At 40.3% G+C, this 19,528-nt stretch overlaps 2 protein-coding genes across 4 annotated transcripts in view; one reads left to right on the top strand and one right to left on the bottom strand.

Moving 5' to 3' along the window:
* LOC107695461 (pleiotropic regulator 1-like) overlaps nucleotides 1-9,758 on the top strand; it is a 20,834-nt gene extending 11,076 nt beyond the window's left edge. The window contains exons 12-14 of one of the 3 annotated variants that reach the window (XM_016495376.1): nucleotides 6,974-7,475; nucleotides 7,683-7,844; nucleotides 9,688-9,758. In XM_016495376.1, coding sequence (XP_016350862.1) covers nucleotides 6,974-7,475; nucleotides 7,683-7,844; nucleotides 9,688-9,729 — 706 coding nt within the window. In that variant the 3' untranslated portion in view covers nucleotides 9,730-9,758. Of the gene's footprint in view, nucleotides 1-6,973; nucleotides 7,476-7,682; nucleotides 8,300-9,687 lie in introns of those variants that run through there. The other 2 variants (XM_016495386.1, XM_016495368.1) reach the window with 2 other exon arrangements.
* A 7,362-nt stretch (nucleotides 9,759-17,120) lies between these two features.
* LOC107695473 (fibrinogen gamma chain-like) overlaps nucleotides 17,121-19,528 on the bottom strand; it is a 4,794-nt gene continuing 2,386 nt past the window's right edge. The window contains exons 7-10 of the mRNA XM_016495398.1: nucleotides 19,505-19,528; nucleotides 18,575-18,759; nucleotides 17,673-17,950; nucleotides 17,121-17,583 (exon numbers count right to left, since the gene is read on the bottom strand). The exon at nucleotides 19,505-19,528 is cut by the window's right edge and continues 15 nt beyond it. Of these exons, the coding sequence (XP_016350884.1) occupies nucleotides 17,402-17,583; nucleotides 17,673-17,950; nucleotides 18,575-18,759; nucleotides 19,505-19,528 (669 nt within the window). The 3' untranslated portion in view covers nucleotides 17,121-17,401. The remainder of the gene's footprint in view (nucleotides 17,584-17,672; nucleotides 17,951-18,574; nucleotides 18,760-19,504) is intronic.

The following is a 19,528-nucleotide window of genomic DNA, read 5'->3' as shown; positions in this document are numbered from 1 at the left end:
GGAAAGAGAAATCATTTTAAAACACATTTCACTGTCAGAAAAAGTGACAATCTTACAATTAGGGTGCATTATAGTATGTTAGTAGTTATATGTATCCTTATGGTAATAATATTCACTCTTATGGTACTACTATAAACCCAAAGTACAAAGGTTGTACAAAGGTACAAGCATTTTTTTTCTGAGAGTGTTTGTCTTGTGGCTATACTATTGAAACTGTGAGTATTTTAATGTGTACTGATTGTTCTCATTCAGCTCCTTTTTCAGTGCTTCATTGCAGGCCATTTTTGACCGTTTTTTTTTTTTAAGCCTAAATATTTTTTTTGTGGAAATCATCATTAAGCTACAAGTGCTGTCAACTGAGCCTAACCTCCTTTAATGTTTCTTTTGCTATTTTTATCACAAAATTGTATGCAAAATTTTTCACGTTTAAAAAGAAACAATAAATCTGACACTTAACATTTCAAGGCCAAGCAACATTTCTGTGAACCTTTCTACAGGATGATGTATAATAGCTGTCTCTCTTGACACATCTCAATGTTTATACACAGTCTTTCCACCGGTGATTCACATCCAAGAAAAGAGCATCTGTTTGTCACAAACAATATGAATGGATTGACGGGGAACACACACAGCTGTGCTTTTGAGAGACCTCCAACTTGATAAGTGTTGATAGACCTTCTATACAGTGATTGATTAAAGCAGAGGCAGATGAGAGGAGCTGGGAAAAGGAGACGAAAGTCATCTTACCTGACAGCATCAAACGCACAGCGGTTCAAAAGCTAAAGTAATCACATTTTGATTACAGAGATGGTTGCAAATGTTTCTCTGCCTTCTTTCAGATAGGCCTACTTGTCCTAAAGGCTGGAATACACTACACAACTTTTACATAGATTTTTTTGCAGTCTGGAAGTGTTGCTGAAAGTCAGAGCCATTCTCCAGATTTTGGCCAGTAGGAGTTGGCAGATTTCATAATGTATGATAGGCACAGACTACAATATTTTAGCTTCAGACTTTGATTCCATCCAGTCGGAGGATATCAAACATGTTTGATATTTTGAGTCAATTTTAGAAGACATATTGTTTTAATTTGTCGTGCATCCCTGTGTGAGTTTGTTGTTTTTAGAATGACTTGAAAGTCTGTTAGTGTGTGATTCTCATTCATTTAGAGGGTGAAGCCCAGTTTTTCTCTGTAACCATTTACAAAGTTGGTAAGTGTATGATGCCTTCAGTTTAAAAAAAAAAAGTCCTGTAGTGTATTCTTGCCTTAAAGCTAGCTAGTAAACAGCCGGACATTCTTTATGTTTATCTCAGGTTGGTGTTGGTGTTCATTCAGTATGTGTGTTTTGCCCGTTACAGTCCTGTCTTTATTGGGTGTTTAATCCTTTAAGTGTTTTATCGGGTGTGCAGTAGAAGTCTTCACGGGTCCACTTGGATCCGAAAACCCGAGGTCCGACAAGAGACCCGAGCGGGTTCGGGTCCAAAACTTCGAGTACCTCGGACACGGGTAGGGTTCGGTATTAGCGGTCTCGGGTAATTTAAAATAAACATGCTTTTTCCAAATGGACCCGATTAGACCCGAGTTCTTTTAAACTATCCCGAATGCATAGGCTACTTTCACTTTCGTTTTAAGTGAGGAACGCACATAGAAAAGGAGCATAGGCTACGTTTGTAACCTCGCACACAAAAATCGTCTTATAGATATGAGATCCATCAGGAAAATCCATTCGCTTCATTATGTTGCCTGTTCGCTTTTCTCTTTTCTTTTTTGTGTGCAGAAGCCTTTCGCGGGAGATCAGGTTGCAGACAACACTAGCGGAATTATTAGTTATTAGGCTAAAGATTTAATTTTTATCAAACTGTCATGTTTATTTTTCAAATCCACTGGTCACAATTGAAATCCGAGCTCAGAAATAACTAGAGGTCGACCGATCGATCTTTTTGGCATTTGGCATTTTTTTTTATTAATCGACATTGGCCGATTGTGCTGCAAATTAGGCCGATTTATAGGCAGGTGCACCTGCGGGCAGCTAAGCATTGTTGTGGAACTCCCTCTGAAGAGACTGCGTGAGACGGAGCAACTCACACTCTGCAGCCGCTTCTTGTTCACACACAGCTATCACTTGGCCATTTGACTTTTAGTAGTGTCCAGTGTTTCCATACATTGAGTTATTACTCCGTTGAATAAACTTATCACTGCACGTTTCAAAATTAAAATGCAGCGCTGGTGTTTTTATATTAGTTATGCTATTTTTAAAATGCGATAGAGCATTAACCTTTTAGCGTATTTCATTTTTGAGAACTGAACACACTTTTAGTGTTGAGAAACATTCAAGATTATTGTACAGAAATGTCATGATAGGCATGTTTTTCCATTGAACCTACATTGGTTCTTTTATGGCTAGTTTTTAGCTATATAAGGGTTTGCTATGTATAGTGTGAACTTCAGTTGAGCTTAAGAAACGCTCAAGTAGAGGTCGACCAATTGATCGGCCGGCCGATTAATTGGCCGATTTTTGGCATTTTTTAGTTAATCGACATTGGCCGATTGTGCTGCAAATTAGGCCGATTTATAGGCAGGTGCACCTGCGGGCAGCTAAGCATTGTTGTGGAACTCCCTCTGAAGAGACTGCGTGAGACGGAGCAACTCACACTCTGCAGCCGCTTCTTGTTCACACACAGCTATCACTTGGCCATTTGACTTTTAGTAGTGTCCAGTGTTTCCATACATTGAGTTATTACTCCGTTGAATAAACTTATCACTGCACGTTTCAAAATTAAAATGCAGCGCTGGTGTTTTTATATGATTGTATCTTTGAAAAGAACTGACCGAAAAGAAAATTTTCATTTCATCTTTGCTGTAATGCCTGATAAAGTAGCGTTTGTGAGTGCAGTGCTTATTTGATTACAGCCGTTACCGGGGAAACCGCTATATCTCCTGCTCCAACAGCGCCTCCTGCTGGCAGAGAATGAATTTGTATTTGCAAGTCTGTGTTTGCAACACTGGTGTCTGTCAGCAAACATAAACAAAAAGCATGTTTCGGAACTGTTTTGAGAAGGTGCTTAAGTTTTGAGCCATGTATTATTACTCTGAATTAGGCTACTACTACTATTACTATCTTGTACCCTGCTATAATCATGTACTCAAACTCACTTTTATGAGATGAAGGAAAAAATAAATAAAAAATCGGCCAAACATATCGGACAAAAAAATCGGCATCATATATCGGCCATCGGCTGCCTTGATAATGTCAACACAAGGTGCCAGCACTAAATTTTAGGCCAGATGTATCAGTAAAACGTGAGTGACAACAATTTGATAACACATATGCGCTGTCATTTCTTTAGCGCACCGAAAGTGGAAGAGCGCTACTCGTGTGAAGCGTGCTGCACGGATCGTTATTAGCTCTGCCTAAAGACAGCGCAGCGTGAGCTCAGAACAAATGCGTTTACTCGCAGGTCTCGATCATGCGACCACTAAACAGCGCTGCGAGATGCGTTTGAGTTTGGAGCAAAACTCTCCTATATAAACCACAGATGTCACAGTGATTTAAACTAGTTTAAAGGCAGATGAAACTGCGCTGCCATTCTCGACAACACTGACGCAGAAAACAGGAGAAACACTGTGTGACTACAATTTCAATGCAGTTACAATACTTTTCAATTCACAAATTAATATTTACAATAGATTCACTGTAGTAACACTAAACCTACCTAATTAATACATTATTATTAAATACTCGTTAAGCAATTGATTTCCATTTTTCCGATGTGATGAGAAAAGGAAGAAAAGCGAGTTTGGCAAAAGACGGACTTGAACCCAGTCAATCGTATCATGCGCTACTCCACAGTAGAGGTCTTCACGGGTCCACTTGGATCCGAAAACCCGAGGTCCGACAAGAGACCCGAGCGGGTTCGGGTCCAAAACTTCGAGTACCTCGGACACGGGTAGGGTTCGGTATTAGCGGTCTCGGGTAATTTAAAATAAACATGCTTTTTCCAAATGGACCCGATTAGACCCGAGTTCTTTTAAACTATCCCGAATGCATAGGCTACTTTCACTTTCGTTTTAAGTGAGGAACGCACATAGAAAAGGAGCATAGGCTACGTTTGTAACCTCGCACACAAAAATCGTCTTATAGATATGAGATCCATCAGGAAAATCCATTCGCTTCATTATGTTGCCTGTTCATATAGGGCTTTTCTTTTTTGTGTGCAGAAGCCTTTCGCGGGAGATCAGGTTGCAGACAACACTAGCGAATCCGTGAATTATTAGGCTAAAGATTTAATTTTTATCAAACTGTCATGTTTATTTTTCAAATCCACTGGTCACAATTGAAAGCCGAGCTCAGAAATAACTAGAGGTCGACCGATCGATCTTTTTGGCATTTGGCATTTTTTTTTATTAATCGACATTGGCCGATTGTGCTGCAAATTAGGCCGATTTATAGGCAGGTGCACCTGCGGGCAGCTAAGCATTGTTGTGGAACTCCCTCTGAAGAGACTGCGTGAGACGGAGCAACTCACACTCTGCAGCCGCTTCTTGTTCACACACAGCTATCACTTGGCCATTTGACTTTTAGTAGTGTCCAGTGTTTCCATACATTGAGTTATTACTCCGTTGAATAAACTTATCACTGCACGTTTCAAAATTAAAATGCAGCGCTGGTGTTTTTATATGATTGTATCTTTGAAAAGAACTGACCGAAAAGAAAATTTTCATTTCATCTTTGCTGTAATGCCTGATAAAGTAGCGTTTGTGAGTGCAGTGCTTATTTGATTACAGCCGTTACCGGGGAAACCGCTATATCTCCTGCTCCAACAGCGCCTCCTGCTGGCAGAGAATGAATTTGTATTTGCAAGTCTGTGTTTGCAACACTGGTGTCTGTCAGCAAACATAAACAAAAAGCATGTTTCGGAACTGTTTTGAGAAGGTGCTTAAGTTTTGAGCCATGTATTATTACTCTGAATTAGGCTACTACTACTATTACTATCTTGTACCCTGCTATAATCATGTACTCAAACTCACTTTTATGAGATGAAGGAAAAAATAAATAAAAAATCGGCCAAACATATCGGACAAAAAAATCGGCATCATATATCGGCCATCGGCTGCCTTGATTTCTAAATATCGGCATCGGCCAGTGAAAAACTCATATCGTTGGACCTCTAGAAATAACTTGTATCCATCAGACAGGCACTAATATAAAGTAGCCTAATAATAAATTGAATGGGCTTAATGTTAAATAAATCAAAGTAATGGAGAAAACGGCCAAATCAGTCAGCAGGGCACCGGGATTTTTCCTGATTGATTGCGGGGCTACAGGCTGTACACACGGCAATACCGTTTACGTTCGTGTCCAGTCGGGTTCGAAATTAAATGCAGTCGGGTCGGACTCGGGTCTAATTTCATCGGGTCTGTGTCGGGTCAGGTTTTTCTTTAAAAAAAAAATTAATTTATGCACGTTGGGCTAGGGTAAGAAGTGATTTGGGTCTATTCGGATCGGGTACAGATTTTAGGACCCAAGAAGACCTCTACTCCCCAGTGCATTACTCTCCAACCCACCCCACTGCAGACGCTAAATAACACTGTCGAACGAGATGAAATGAAAATGAAATGAACATGACACGATTGTGTTTATTCTCAACTTTTTTTCTCAAAATGTAACTACTTTTTTTCTCGTAATTGAATGAGTTTATTCTCAACATTTTTTCAACTTTTTTCTCGAAAATTTAACGACTCGTTTCTCGTAATTTAATGAGTTTATTCTCAACATTTTATCTCGACTTTTTTTCTCAAAATTTAACGAGTTTTTTCACGAAACATAGCGACTTTATTCTCAAAATTTAATGAGTTTAACCTCAACATTTTATCTCAACTTTTTTCTCGAAATTTAACGACTTTAATCTCGAGGTGGTTTTATTTTATTTTTATTTTTGCTTGGCCCTAATCCTCTTCCATATTAATGGTTTGATTTAAATGTATTCATTAAAAAACATTTTTTTTTTTTGTTATCCTGTTTTGTTCAATTTATTCAAATGTTTTCATTGAACTAACAAATAATCTACAGCATTACATTCATTACATTCTTCAGCACTGAGATTCAAAGCATAATTTTGCAACAAGAAGTTAACAGGTACAAGGAACTCATCTGAACATAGTTATTATATTACATTTACATCCATTATTACATTTACACTTCATTTAAGTCCCTTTATCGTTACTATTCCAATAAAAATAAAATCACTTATTTTACATGTAAAATTTTAAACCTATGTTTGTTTGTTTTAAACCTATGAGTTTGCTTGAAGTGCTTAATATAAAGCATTCTTATGTATAGAACAACTTGGGCCATGCACTTTTTGTGCAGCAGCACACTGTGTGTCCTCCGTTATGTGTAATATGCGTTTTGTATACAGAAATGTGTTGTTCACTAGTGACATGACCAGCAGGTGTTTTCTGTGCAAAGCGCATAGACGTAATTAATCGATTAATCCAATTCATTGTCAATTATTTTCATTATCGGTTACAATACATTTTATTGATTAGTTGTTTCAGCCCTAAGTATAAATCAACATTATTTCAGTATTTATATACTATTTTAGTATTTATTCATATTTTGAATATGCTTTTTTACATTTTATTTTCAATTTTATTTTTAGTGTTTAGTCATTGGATGTGGTTTTGTCTTTTTTTGTATATATTGCTTCAGTATTAGTAATTACAGTAAAGCAAATTAAACTTATTTCAGTTAGTTGGCAGGGTAACAGATTTACATTATCATTTTTAGCCATAATTTGTTATTAATTTGTTTAATTTGTTTCCCATATCACAAAAATCATAGGTCTCAAATCAAATAAAACAATGCTACAGATTGTTGGTTGTCTCCCACACTAAATTCCAGCTCCATAAATCTGATTCAAGTCATATTCATATGCAAGTCATATTTTCCTTACGTAACCCTCTCTTTAATAGGTACACCTTTGCCTCTGGTTCTCCAGACAACATTAAGCAGTGGAAATGTCCTGATGGGAACTTCATCCAAAATCTTTCAGGACACAATGCTATTATCAACACACTGGCTGTCAATTCAGATGGAGTTCTGGTGTCAGGAGGTGAAATGCTCTCACTCTTTTTATGTTGCAAAGCCAGTCCTGCTAAAAATCTGTTTTATGTAAACAATGTTGAATTTTGTCTTCTACATTTGTTCCCCTTTTTTTCTTTATACCTTCTCTTACATACCATTGTTGCATCTGTCCTTGGTTATCCTTTTTTCACACCAGCTGATAACGGCACTATTCACATGTGGGACTGGAGGACTGGCTACAACTTCCAGAGGATTCATGCAGCAGTGCAGCCTGGTTCTCTGGACAGCGAGTCTGGGATCTTTGCGTGTGTGTTCGATCAGTCTGAGAGTCGGCTCATAACAGCAGAGGCTGACAAAACCATTAAGGTCTACAAAGAGGATGACACAGCTGTAAGTTCTTGGTTTATTATTAATTCTTACTCAAAATTATTATTGATAATAATAATAATAAAATAAATTAGTTGACTCTGAAATATTCATAATGAGAAAAGTTTATCAGATGGGAAAGAATGGCCTTGATGCTGCTGTAAACTCTCTAAATTAATTTTTTTCTTAAAGATTTTCAAATAATTTAATTGACTTTTTTTTTTCTTTCAGACTGAAGAATCCCACCCGGTTAATTGGAAACCTGAGATTCTGAAGAGAAAAAGATTTAAATTTTTGCTGGGTTTTTTTCTGTTTTTGAAACCTTTCATTTTGTTACATTTTAGCCAGCTGATTTCTAACAGTTTCTGCTTAAGGCATAAACGTAAACAGCACATTCACAATTTAAGTGAAGTCAGGAGACTTAAGATCAGATGAGACATTTAGCTTTGTTCTACCCATTTAAAGAAAAAAAAAAGAACATTGCTGTTGTATACATTTCTTGTATACACTGTTTCTTCCCTGTCTACTCTAAACAGCATAAGCAGGTCTGTGTGACCAGGCCTGCCAATTATTCATTCAAAAAGGCAAGAAATCCTACAGTCTAATTACAACGTCAAATGTTCTTTTTCACATCTGATCATTATTGCTGCTCTATCAGAGACACAAACAAAACAACTTTGTAAATATTTGCAAACGATGGCTGTTTATGGTTTGCCAAGTTTAAATAAACTGAGCAGTTGACACATTCATAATTTGACATTTTTTGACAATTTACAACAAATCCCTATGAATTAATAAAAAACTCTCTGTACCATAGATTTTGTCTTGAAAATTGTACTATGTTTCCTGACATAATTTGTAAAATAATAGAAACTTGGTTTCAAAAAACATGGTTTTCATCATATTGAACTAGTCATCATCATTGCACAAGGAGTGCAAGCAAAAAAAAAAAAGTTTACAACAGATCCTCTACAGCCCTCATTCACCAAAGTGTTAGTTTATTTTAAATATATAATATGATTAGTTCAAGAAGGTACTGTGTAAAAACTGCAAAAAAAAATATACGCATGCAGGTTTTGTTCATTCAAAAATGATTATCCACAGTATTGTGTATATATGCTGTGTTTTTTCTTGGGTGGCTACATATGGCAGCCAACCTGGGGCTCCAGAAACATGATTGGGAACAACTGGATTAGTTGAAAATGTGTGCTGTGGCTAAAGAAATCTCTGTCAGTTAACGTAACAGAAAACGTCCTTGTTTGTATGTAAAAAGTGGATGACGTACTCTGTTACAAACGTAACCTCGGTTCCCTGAGATACAGGAACGAGTACTGCGTCTGCTAAGATGCTATGGGAAAAAGTCCTTTTTTTCCTCCTGAACTGAAGCCTTTTTCAATAACGCAGTGTAACTGCACAGCCATTGGTTCGTGCAGTACACTTTAAAAATGAACCAATGGCTCGGCAGTGGTGCTGCACGAACCTATGGCCACAAAGCCCGCCAGAATGGGCGGGGCCATCTGGCTATATAAGCGGGCACTTCGCCATAGGATTCAGGTTACTTCGACTGAAGCGACGACTGAGCCGTGCAGCTGCATAGCACGGCTAGCAACGCAGTATTTGTTCCCGTATCTCAGGGAACCAAGGTTACGTTTGTAACGGAGTACGTTCCCTATCGATACTTCACTTGTACTGCGTCTGCTAAGACGCTATGGGAACCAGTACAATCACGCCATGCTATGGCAGAGGAATACATGTGCAACCTTGCCCTAGGCACCTCAGGGCCCAAGGGGACAAGAATAGTAAACACCTCCCAAGGCGAATGGGCTAAGCTCACAGAGGTCACGCCCGGCCTGAGTGATCGTTCCAGAAGACTTGCACAGCCCTGGCACCCATGAGGACTGAGAGTGCACAAGTAAATCCTCTGATGGGTTTAAGCATGTACTGCGTAAGCAGGTGTGTGCCAGTTATGCAGAAAGAACCCTAGCCTGCAAGGCAGGGACGTCCAGGACAGAACGCTCTATGTAAACTTTCAGCGCCCTGATGGGGCAGAGTAAATTCAACTCCTGGTCCTCTTCTGTGCCCTGAATAGAGTAGAGAGCACCTTGGGTATATAACCATGCCTCGGCTACAGGATGACCTTTGAGCCGCCAAGCACGAACTCCAGGCAGGTAGGGCTCACAGAGAGTGCCTGTAAGTCTCCCATTCATTTGACCGATGCTAAAGCTAACAGCAGCACATTCACAATTTAAGTGAAGTCAGGAGACTTAAGATCAGATGAGACATTTAGCTTTGTTCTACCCATTTAAAGAAAAAAAAAAGAACATTGCTGTTGTATACATTTCTTGTATACACTGTTTCTTCCCTGTCTACTCTAAACAGCATAAGCAGGTCTGTGTGACCAGGCCTGCCAATTATTCATTCAAAAAGGCAAGAAATCCTACAGTCTAATTACAACGTCAAATGTTCTTTTTCACATCTGATCATTATTGCTGCTCTATCAGAGACACAAACAAAACAACTTTGTAAATATTTGCAAACGATGGCTGTTTATGGTTTGCCAAGTTTAAATAAACTGAGCAGTTGACACATTCATAATTTGACATTTTTTGACAATTTACAACAAATCCCTATGAATTAATAAAAAACTCTCTGTACCATAGATTTTGTCTTGAAAATTGTACTATGTTTCCTGACATAATTTGTAAAATAATAGAAACTTGGTTTCAAAAAACATGGTTTTCATCATATTGAACTAGTCATCATCATTGCACAAGGAGTGCAAGCAAAAAAAAAAAAGTTTACAACAGATCCTCTACAGCCCTCATTCACCAAAGTGTTAGTTTATTTTAAATATATAATATGATTAGTTCAAGAAGGTACTGTGTAAAAACTGCAAAAAAAAATATACGCATGCAGGTTTTGTTCATTCAAAAATGATTATCCACAGTATTGTGTATATATGCTGTGTTTTTTCTTGGGTGGCTACATATGGCAGCCAACCTGGGGCTCCAGAAACATGATTGGGAACAACTGGATTAGTTGAAAATGTGTGCTGTGGCTAAAGAAATCTCTGTCAGTTAACGTAACAGAAAACGTCCTTGTTTGTATGTAAAAAGTGGATGACGTACTCTGTTACAAACGTAACCTCGGTTCCCTGAGATACAGGAACGAGTACTGCGTCTGCTAAGATGCTATGGGAAAAAGTCCTTTTTTTCCTCCTGAACTGAAGCCTTTTTCAATAACGCAGTGTAACTGCACAGCCATTGGTTCGTGCAGTACACTTTAAAAATGAACCAATGGCTCGGCAGTGGTGCTGCACGAACCTATGGCCACAAAGCCCGCCAGAATGGGCGGGGCCATCTGGCTATATAAGCGGGCACTTCGCCATAGGATTCAGGTTACTTCGACTGAAGCGACGACTGAGCCGTGCAGCTGCATAGCACGGCTAGCAACGCAGTATTTGTTCCCGTATCTCAGGGAACCAAGGTTACGTTTGTAACGGAGTACGTTCCCTATCGATACTTCACTTGTACTGCGTCTGCTAAGACGCTATGGGAACCAGTACAATCACGCCATGCTATGGCAGAGGAATACATGTGCAACCTTGCCCTAGGCACCTCAGGGCCCAAGGGGACAAGAATAGTAAACACCTCCCAAGGCGAATGGGCTAAGCTCACAGAGGTCACGCCCGGCCTGAGTGATCGTTCCAGAAGACTTGCACAGCCCTGGCACCCATGAGGACTGAGAGTGCACAAGTAAATCCTCTGATGGGTTTAAGCATGTACTGCGTAAGCAGGTGTGTGCCAGTTATGCAGAAAGAACCCTAGCCTGCAAGGCAGGGATGTCCAGGACAGAACGCTCTATGTAAACTTTCAGCGCCCTGATGGGGCAGAGTAAATTCAACTCCTGGTCCTCTTCTGTGCCCTGAATAGAGTAGAGAGCACCTTGGGTATATAACCATGCCTCGGCTACAGGATGACCTTTGAGCCGCCAAGCACGAACTCCAGGCAGGTAGGGCTCACAGAGAGTGCCTGTAAGTCTCCCATTCATTTGACCGATGCTAATGCTAGCAGCAGAGCGGTTTTCAACGACAGGGACCGAAGGTCAACAGACTGCAGGGGCTCAAAGGGAGGACCCTTCAGGTCCCTCAGAACAGTGAGCAGGTCCCACGTAGGGACAGTGAGGGGACGGGTCGGTTTCAGCCTCCTAGCATCCCTCAGAAAACAGACAACAAAGTTGTTTCTGCCCACCAACTGGCCTGCAATAGGGGCATGAGAAGCTGTTATAGCTGCTACATAGACCTTGAGCGTGGATGGGGAGTGCCCCTTATCCAACAGCTCCTGCAGGAAGGACAATATCACCGATACGTCACAGATGTCCGGGTCCGGGTCCTCTAGCCTGAGAAATGGTGTTTAGAACACACTCTGGGAGGCTTGCAGGCTCCCATCGAGTGGCCAAAGATGCAGAGCCCACAGCTCCTGGGGTGCCATATCGTCCTGTTCACCTGAGAGAGGAGATCCTTCCTCAGGGGAATGGGCCATGGGGCTACTATGAGCAGCTGCGACAGCTCTGATAACCAATGCTGGGGCCACCAGGAGAACCATGCGTTCTTGTTCCCTGATTCATCTGATTACCTGCGGAATCAGGGCAATCGGGGGGGAAAGCATAGAGAAGGAGGTTGGACCAGTCGTGGGCCAACGCGTCCTTCTCCTTGGAATAATAAATTGGGCAATGAGATTTGTCTTTTGAGGCGAAGAGGTCCACTTCCGCCTTGCCAAAGATCTCCCAAATTTTTTTAACCATCTGCGGATGAAGCATCCACCCTTCTGAGGGGACTTTGCTTCATGACAACATGTCCGCTCCATGGTTCAGTTTGCCTGGAACGTGCGCTTCTCTTAGCAAATGCAGGTTGTGCTGAGCCCATTCCAGGAGGCGCTCTACCAGCATAAAGAGGCACCTCGTGGAAAGCTCTCCCTAGCGATTTATGTTGGACACCACAGTCATGCTGTCCGAGCAGACCAGAATGTGGTGTCCCCTCAGGTCCGGTAGGAAGGTTTGATAGGCCCGACATATCACCAGCATTTCGAGGCAGTTGATGTAAAGACCGTCCTCCACTTTCGACCAGTGGCCGAAAGCCGGTTTTCCTTCGCACAGAGCTCCCCAACCCGTGTTGGAAGCATCTGTCGAAACCACCTTTCTCCTGCAGACCATTCCCAGGGGGATGCCCTGTTCCATCCACTGAGCATTCTTCCAAGGGGTCAGGGCTGTTACACAGGCCTGGTCTACCCTGATAAGCAGGCGTCCGTGATGCTACGCTGGGATGGAACCTGCAAGGGGACGCATACGAAGCAGGCCCAACTGTAGCACTGGAGACGCTGTGGCCATAAGGCCCAGCATCTTTTGAAACGCCTTGAGGGGGCGAGAGGCACCGGCCTTGTAGGAAGCCGTGAGCTGCTGTATGACCAGAGCACGCTCTGTCGCGACCACTGCTCTCATTTGGGTTGAGTCGAACACTGTTCCCAGGAATGATACTCGTTGGCTGGGGGACAGTGCACTCTTGGCAAAATTGACCCTGAGCCCCAGGTATTCTAAGTGGCTGAGGAGGAGGGCTCTGTGAGATAGTGACTCCACCTCCGACTAGGCCAGAATGAGCCAGTCGTCGAGGTAATTAAGAATGCGGATTCCCTTCTGCCTCAGAGGCACTTCGTGAAAGTGCATGGAGCCAGGGACAGTCCGAAGGGAAGGACCGTGTATCAATAAGCCACTCCCTCGAAGGCAAATCTCAAGATTCGCCTGTGGTGGGGTCTATCTGGATGTGAAAGTAGGCGTCTTTCAAGTGCAGAGAAAAGAACCAGTTCTCTGGTGGATTTGTGAGAGGATCTGCTTCAAAGTAGTCATCCTGAACGGCCATTTCATGAGGGAGCGATTCAGGCATCTGAGATTGAGATTGCGCAGGCCGCCATTCTTCTTGGGGATGAGGAAGTAACGGCTGTAGAAGCCTAACTCGCTCTGAGCTGGAGGAACCGTCTCTATGGCTCCCTTTGGCAGCAGATTTTTCACTTTGGAGTGCAGGACGTGTGCGTCCTTGCTCTGAACCTAAGTGGGGACCACCCCGCTGAAACGTGGGGGTCTTCGAGCGAATTGAAGTGAATAGTCTCGCTTTATTATCCCCAGAACCCACTCTGACACTCCGGGGATAGCTTGCCATGCCTCAGCCCGGGAAGTCAGGGGTTGGATTGGTTCGAGTGCCTGGTCACTGCAAGGGGACACTGTGCTCGTGAGGAATGGAAGAGGAAATCTGCTCTCTTTTTGAAAATGTTTGTGTTCTAATGTGTCCGTTATAACAGCGGATTGCTGCTTGGGCGCTTGAACGGGCCCAGAGTTTGCAGCAAACACATCGCCGACTGCACCCGGAACTGGACGGGGTGATTGGCAGCTTAAGAGAGGCAGCTTGGAGGGTGGTCCGGCTGCAGCGAGACTTGGCCCCCTCCTCTTTCTGTCCCGTAGATCAGGACGACGCCTGTGGCTGAAGGACAGGACGAAGTCTGTGTTGACTGAATATATTTTAACAGCTTCTACAGTTAAAGATAACATTTAAAGCACTCTTTTTGATATGTCCTTTTTAAGACAATGTTTAAAAAATAGTTTTTTAATTAAATCTATAAATATTTCAAAATATTTAATGCATTATTTAATTATTATATCATTAATAATTAACTGAATTTGTAGTTTAAATGACATTATACTTTGACTTCCTGCACTTGCTTTACTTCATACTTCAGTACAGTAAAATAACTAGAATGTTATATTAGTTATTTTATAGTAAATCCAAAAGCACTAAGGAGTGGAAATGGCAACAGAGCTAATGAGTGATCCTCTGCTGCCATCTACTGGTTATAATGGTGATTTAATGTCATTTTCATCTTAAAAGTCTTTGTTTTCCACCAGGAGACAATTATTTGGCACATTTTTTTTTCATGTCATATTCATGAATAAAAAGTGAATTTTTAAAGTGAATTTTACTGCACAACTGCAAATTTAAAACAAATAATAAAGGCTTTGCATCTTTGTCACCGTTTTCACTCATGCGGAGTTTGCATCCCTGAAGACTGCAGTATTTTGATCATAAAACTAAGCATTATATATCTTACCGTCCCTCAGCTCCTCCCTTCCATTCACAGTCCCAGGAATTCTTATCATGCACACCTTATGCCATTTAACTTAATCAAGGGCACTTTTTAAGCACCACTAATATTATCTTTTGACCATAAATATCAGCAGCTGTACCAAATTGCATATTTTTGCTCCGTTTGGGCCTTTGAATAAAACCGATGTGTTTTTTCCACACTTAACCACCATGGCTTGCAACAGCATTTTGCAGGGACATGCCATCCCATCTGGTTTGCACTTAGTGGGGCCATCGTTTGTTTTCCAACAGGACATGACCCCTAACATATCTCTAGGTTATGTAAGAGCTATTTGTTCTAGAAGGAGAGTGATGGAGTGCTGCATCAGATGACCTGGCCTCCACAATCACGTGATCTAAATCCAGTTGAGATGGTTTGGAATGAGTTGGACCAGAGATTGTTGGAAAATCATTCCAGGTGACTTCCTCATGAGGCTGACTGAGAGAATGCCAAGAGTGTGCAAACTGTCATCAAAGAAAAAGGTGGCTACTTTGAACAATTGAAAATATAAAACATTCTGGGTTATTTAACACATTTTTGTTGAGTACATAATTCCATATTTGGTCTGTCATAATTTTAATATCTTCAGTATTAATATACAGGTTGAAAACGATAATAAAAAAACATTGACTAAGAAGGTGTGTCTAAACTGGTAGAGTATGTCAGGCTTTACTGGGTTAAAAATGTATAATTGGATCCTTAAAACTTTAAACGGGCAAGTTATTGCCTGAACAGGAGGTGTTTCCCTACCTATGGACCAAAAGGCTAGGACTGGCTACATGCTGCCATGCTGTGACCCTGAATAGGACAAGCAGTTTGGAAAATTGATAGCTGGATGGAAGGAGAGTCAATCTATGTTCACAAATGTTCTGATCTTAAATTCTGGCACTCGAAAATTGAGTGAATTAATGTGCAGCAAGATATGGCTTTGGAACGAGATATGTAGAAAAGCATAGATATAATCATTCACAATTTCACATCTTCCCTAATAATTAAATGTACTGATTGACCTGGCAGATTACCCCTAATATGATGTTACTGAGCAAAAATTAACAGATGATAAAGTTCCCAATACAGCAATATTTCTGACACAAACTACAGGTACATCTCTACTGATGCACTCGCATAATAGATGAGATACAAAAACTATTTTGTGCTATTAGAGGAATAGTTCACCCAAAAATTTAAATGTACTGAGAATTTACCCTCAGGCCATCCAAGATGTAGGTTTTTTTTTATGGTAACATATTTAAAGAAATTTAGCATTACATCCCTTACTCACCACTGGATCCTCTGTATTGAATGGGTGTCATCAGAATGAGATTGTGCTTCTGATTTCTCTCCTGATTCAGATGGGACAACTTTTTCACTGGAGAAAGCAATATTATGGATAGACCCATATTTTAGCAAAGGTTTAAAGTAAAAATGTGTTAATGATGGATTTGTTTTTATCAGCTGTTTGGACTATCATTTCTGATGGCACCCATTCCCTGTAGAGCATCCATTGGTGAGCAAGTGATGTAATGCTACATTTCTCCAAATCTGTTCCAATGAAGAAACAAACTCATCTACATTTTGGATGGCCTGAAGGTGAATACATTTTCAGAAAATTTTCATTTTTTGGGGTAAAATATTCCTGTAACTCAATGACAAAAAGTGTCCACACATTTTCATTTAAAGATATTGTATGTGAATAAATACATGGAGGAAAAATACAATACTAACAAGAAGGCACTTTCCTATGTCGAAATTGCTGACTTAGTATTTATTGATTAATGCACCACAGTACAGATGATGAAATCCTCTTACATCAGGGAACGTGGAGTGCAGATCACCCCCATGGCAGTTTTCTATCATGATAGTGGGGCAATATTGACTTACTGACCATGTGGTCCCCAACTCCTACACAGAGGTTAACACAACCACACAAAACCTGAATAACAAACTGATGCACTCTCACTCTCACATTTTGAATGGGGTGGACGTTTATATATTTTCATAATAAAAATCCTTAATAATAACCTTTTATCAAAATAAGGTTTCTCACTTCTATTTTACTACTTTGATCTATCAGAAGATTGTAAGGAATTGTGCTAATAGGCAAATAAAAGGCAGGAAACAGAAGAAATAATACATTTTCTTATGGTTTTATTTACTTTTTCCCCAGCAAATTTGCACTTTTATTTTTTGCCCTTTTTGGACACCTTTTTTTTTTATGTGTCTTTGTTCAAGTGTGTTTACAAAAATGAGCACTGCACTGGGATTTAATTAACTTACTGGAATTTAATTAATTTACTTACTATAGGTTTAGGGTAAAGGTTTGGTTTAGTGTTAGCTGCTTGAAGTTATGCATAATTTATTACTATAGTTATTTCTAAATGTAACCTGTGTAACAAGTACACGTTAAAATAAAGTGTTACCCAGTTTTTTTTTAATGAAGGTCCCATTGCCAGTTCTCACAATAATTAAGAGGACTACAGAATACCTTTCATTTACAAAAGACAGAGACTTTTATTAATTCATTGACAGTGCAATGTGTTAGACCAGTTGCAGTATGAGTTGATTTTTTTTTTTAATGACCAATATCACTTGTGTATGAAGCTTTTCCAGAATTAATAGGTGTAGAATGGAAAATATCAGAAACCAATAGACAGATTTTTACACTCACTTGAAAATGCCTTGCCTATGTCAATCCCATGTACTTTTAGCTTCACAATAACAAAATGATAGCTCAGAACAATGCGGGGAGCTTTGGTGAGGTCTTTAAATGTCTCCCAGGCCTCCAAACTGCTTGGCACCACTATGCTGACCATCGGTACTGATTCTGTTGATGGGAATGATCTTCATGGTGGTCTCCTTCAGAGAATACCAGCGACTGTGCCATGTAGCCCAGATAATGCCATTGTCATATCCATTCTGTGTGTCCTTCTCTGTGTACTTGCCACCTGTGAAGACAGAAATAATACATCAGCAAAGACACTTCTGCATGTATAGTATTGACTTTTGATGGATTTGTGAAGACGGAAGGGTTTACCCTGGTAGTATTTTCCATTGAGATGAGCAGCATGGCAGCGGTTCATCCACCAGCCAGCCCCTTCCTGCAAGGCACAGTTTTCATGGAACTTGTCGTTGTCTTTGTCTGGTGTACTGAACTGCATGCCATTGTGAGATGTGTAGAATTTGTCACTGGGATCATCACCAAAGTCATGACCATCAAAGGCATCACCAGCATCTCCACCAAAGTAATAAGAATACGTCAAACGGTATGCATCAACTTCTGGTCCAAGTTTGAAAGTGGCGTAGTCGGCATACCTAAGAAAACAAGTTTAACAAGGTAAATTTAAGACAAACACTCCTATTGATTGTTGTGCGCCCAAATGTTCAGCAGCATGTTTGATCTGACTGAAAAGGTCATGCAATGTGACTTGGCAAGAATCAATTTTGGTTGCAGAGCAAAGTTCTGTTTGGTGACTGCAGATAAGGAAAACTTTGGGAATTCATGGATAATTCTTGCTCAGGTTTGACACCAAAAGCATTCTTGTAACTCAAGCCGTAGAGCATGGTGCTAGCAAGGCCAAGGTCATGGATTCCCAGTGAATACACGTAGGCCTACTCATGAAATGTATAACCTTGAATCCAATGTAAGTCAGTTTGGATAAAAGTGTCTGCCACAGGGGTGCCCAGTCATGTTCCTGAAAATCTATCTTTCTTTTCAATGCCAACCCTGCTCCAACAAACCTGTCTAATTGCTGAAGATCATAATTAGCTGGTCCAGGTGCATATTATTAAGGAGCTGCACTTGGAACAGGATTGGTAGTGTGTGAACGTAAAAATAGGTGATTTGTGAGCTCCGGTTGTGAAATTAAAACTTAAAATTGTACAATATTAAGCAGAAATGTGTGAGAGTAAGAAAATCAGTTTTCCATGGTTCATTACTTTTTGTTGCCATCCCAATCGACCATCTCTATCCTCAGTACATAAGGCACACTGGACTGAACAGACAGCAGATGTATCTTCTCATTCCCCAGCCAGAACTCTGTTCTGTCATCTGGTGAGAGGTACCCAAAACCTTCCTTATACTGAATCCATTTTTTGTTGAAGTCAACACTGCCGTCACGTCTCTGAAAAACATACAATGAATTTTGATCAGTAAAGCTGCACACCTTTGTAACTGGTTCTACTTGCGCCATTCCGGGTGGTATTTGAGCAAGTGTCAATGGCATGCTAACAAGGATCTGTAAAGATCACAGTCATTCTTCAGTGGCTTCTTGATGCCAGGGGAGTGAAGTTTACCTCAACAGCTCTTACTAGCTGGAGTCCGTTACACTCACCCTCCCTAAACCTCACTCCCATCTGGGTCACAACATCAACACTACAGGTCTTAGTCCAGCAATCTAGGGTGCGTTTCCCAAAAGCAACTATGGTCACAAGTTCTGTCGTTACCAATAGAGTCCAATGGAATGAATGACCATAGTTAGCTAACAATGCTTTTGGGAAACGAACCCCTGAGTGGGATTTGAACTAGCATAAATCATCATAGGAGGCTTTTTATTTCTTAGGAATGCACCGATATCAAAATTTTGGCTGACATGATAATTACTTCATATTATTACTCTCAAATAAATGGCTAAAGAAAATAAGAAAATAAACAAATAAATGAAAGACTAAAATCTATTTTTTTTTAAATCTAACTTTTAAAATTTTTAACAAGTGCATTTAAGCATCGCAACATATATACCTACTTTTCAAAATATACAGTATATATACAGTATATATATATATATATATATATATATATAGTCATTGTGCATTGCCTGTTGGAATATGGAAATTGTGTCATTGTGTATTGTCTATTGTGCCACATACCCTCTGAAGTATAGTCCATCCACG

This window comes from Sinocyclocheilus anshuiensis, unplaced genomic scaffold (genome assembly GCF_001515605.1).
Source record: "Sinocyclocheilus anshuiensis isolate Anshui unplaced genomic scaffold, SAMN03320099.WGS_v1.1 scaffold517, whole genome shotgun sequence".
NCBI classification, from domain to species: Eukaryota; Metazoa; Chordata; class Actinopteri; order Cypriniformes; family Cyprinidae; genus Sinocyclocheilus; species Sinocyclocheilus anshuiensis.
Note: the sequence above shows the minus strand (reverse complement) of the source record. Positions and strands in the feature narration are given on the sequence as shown.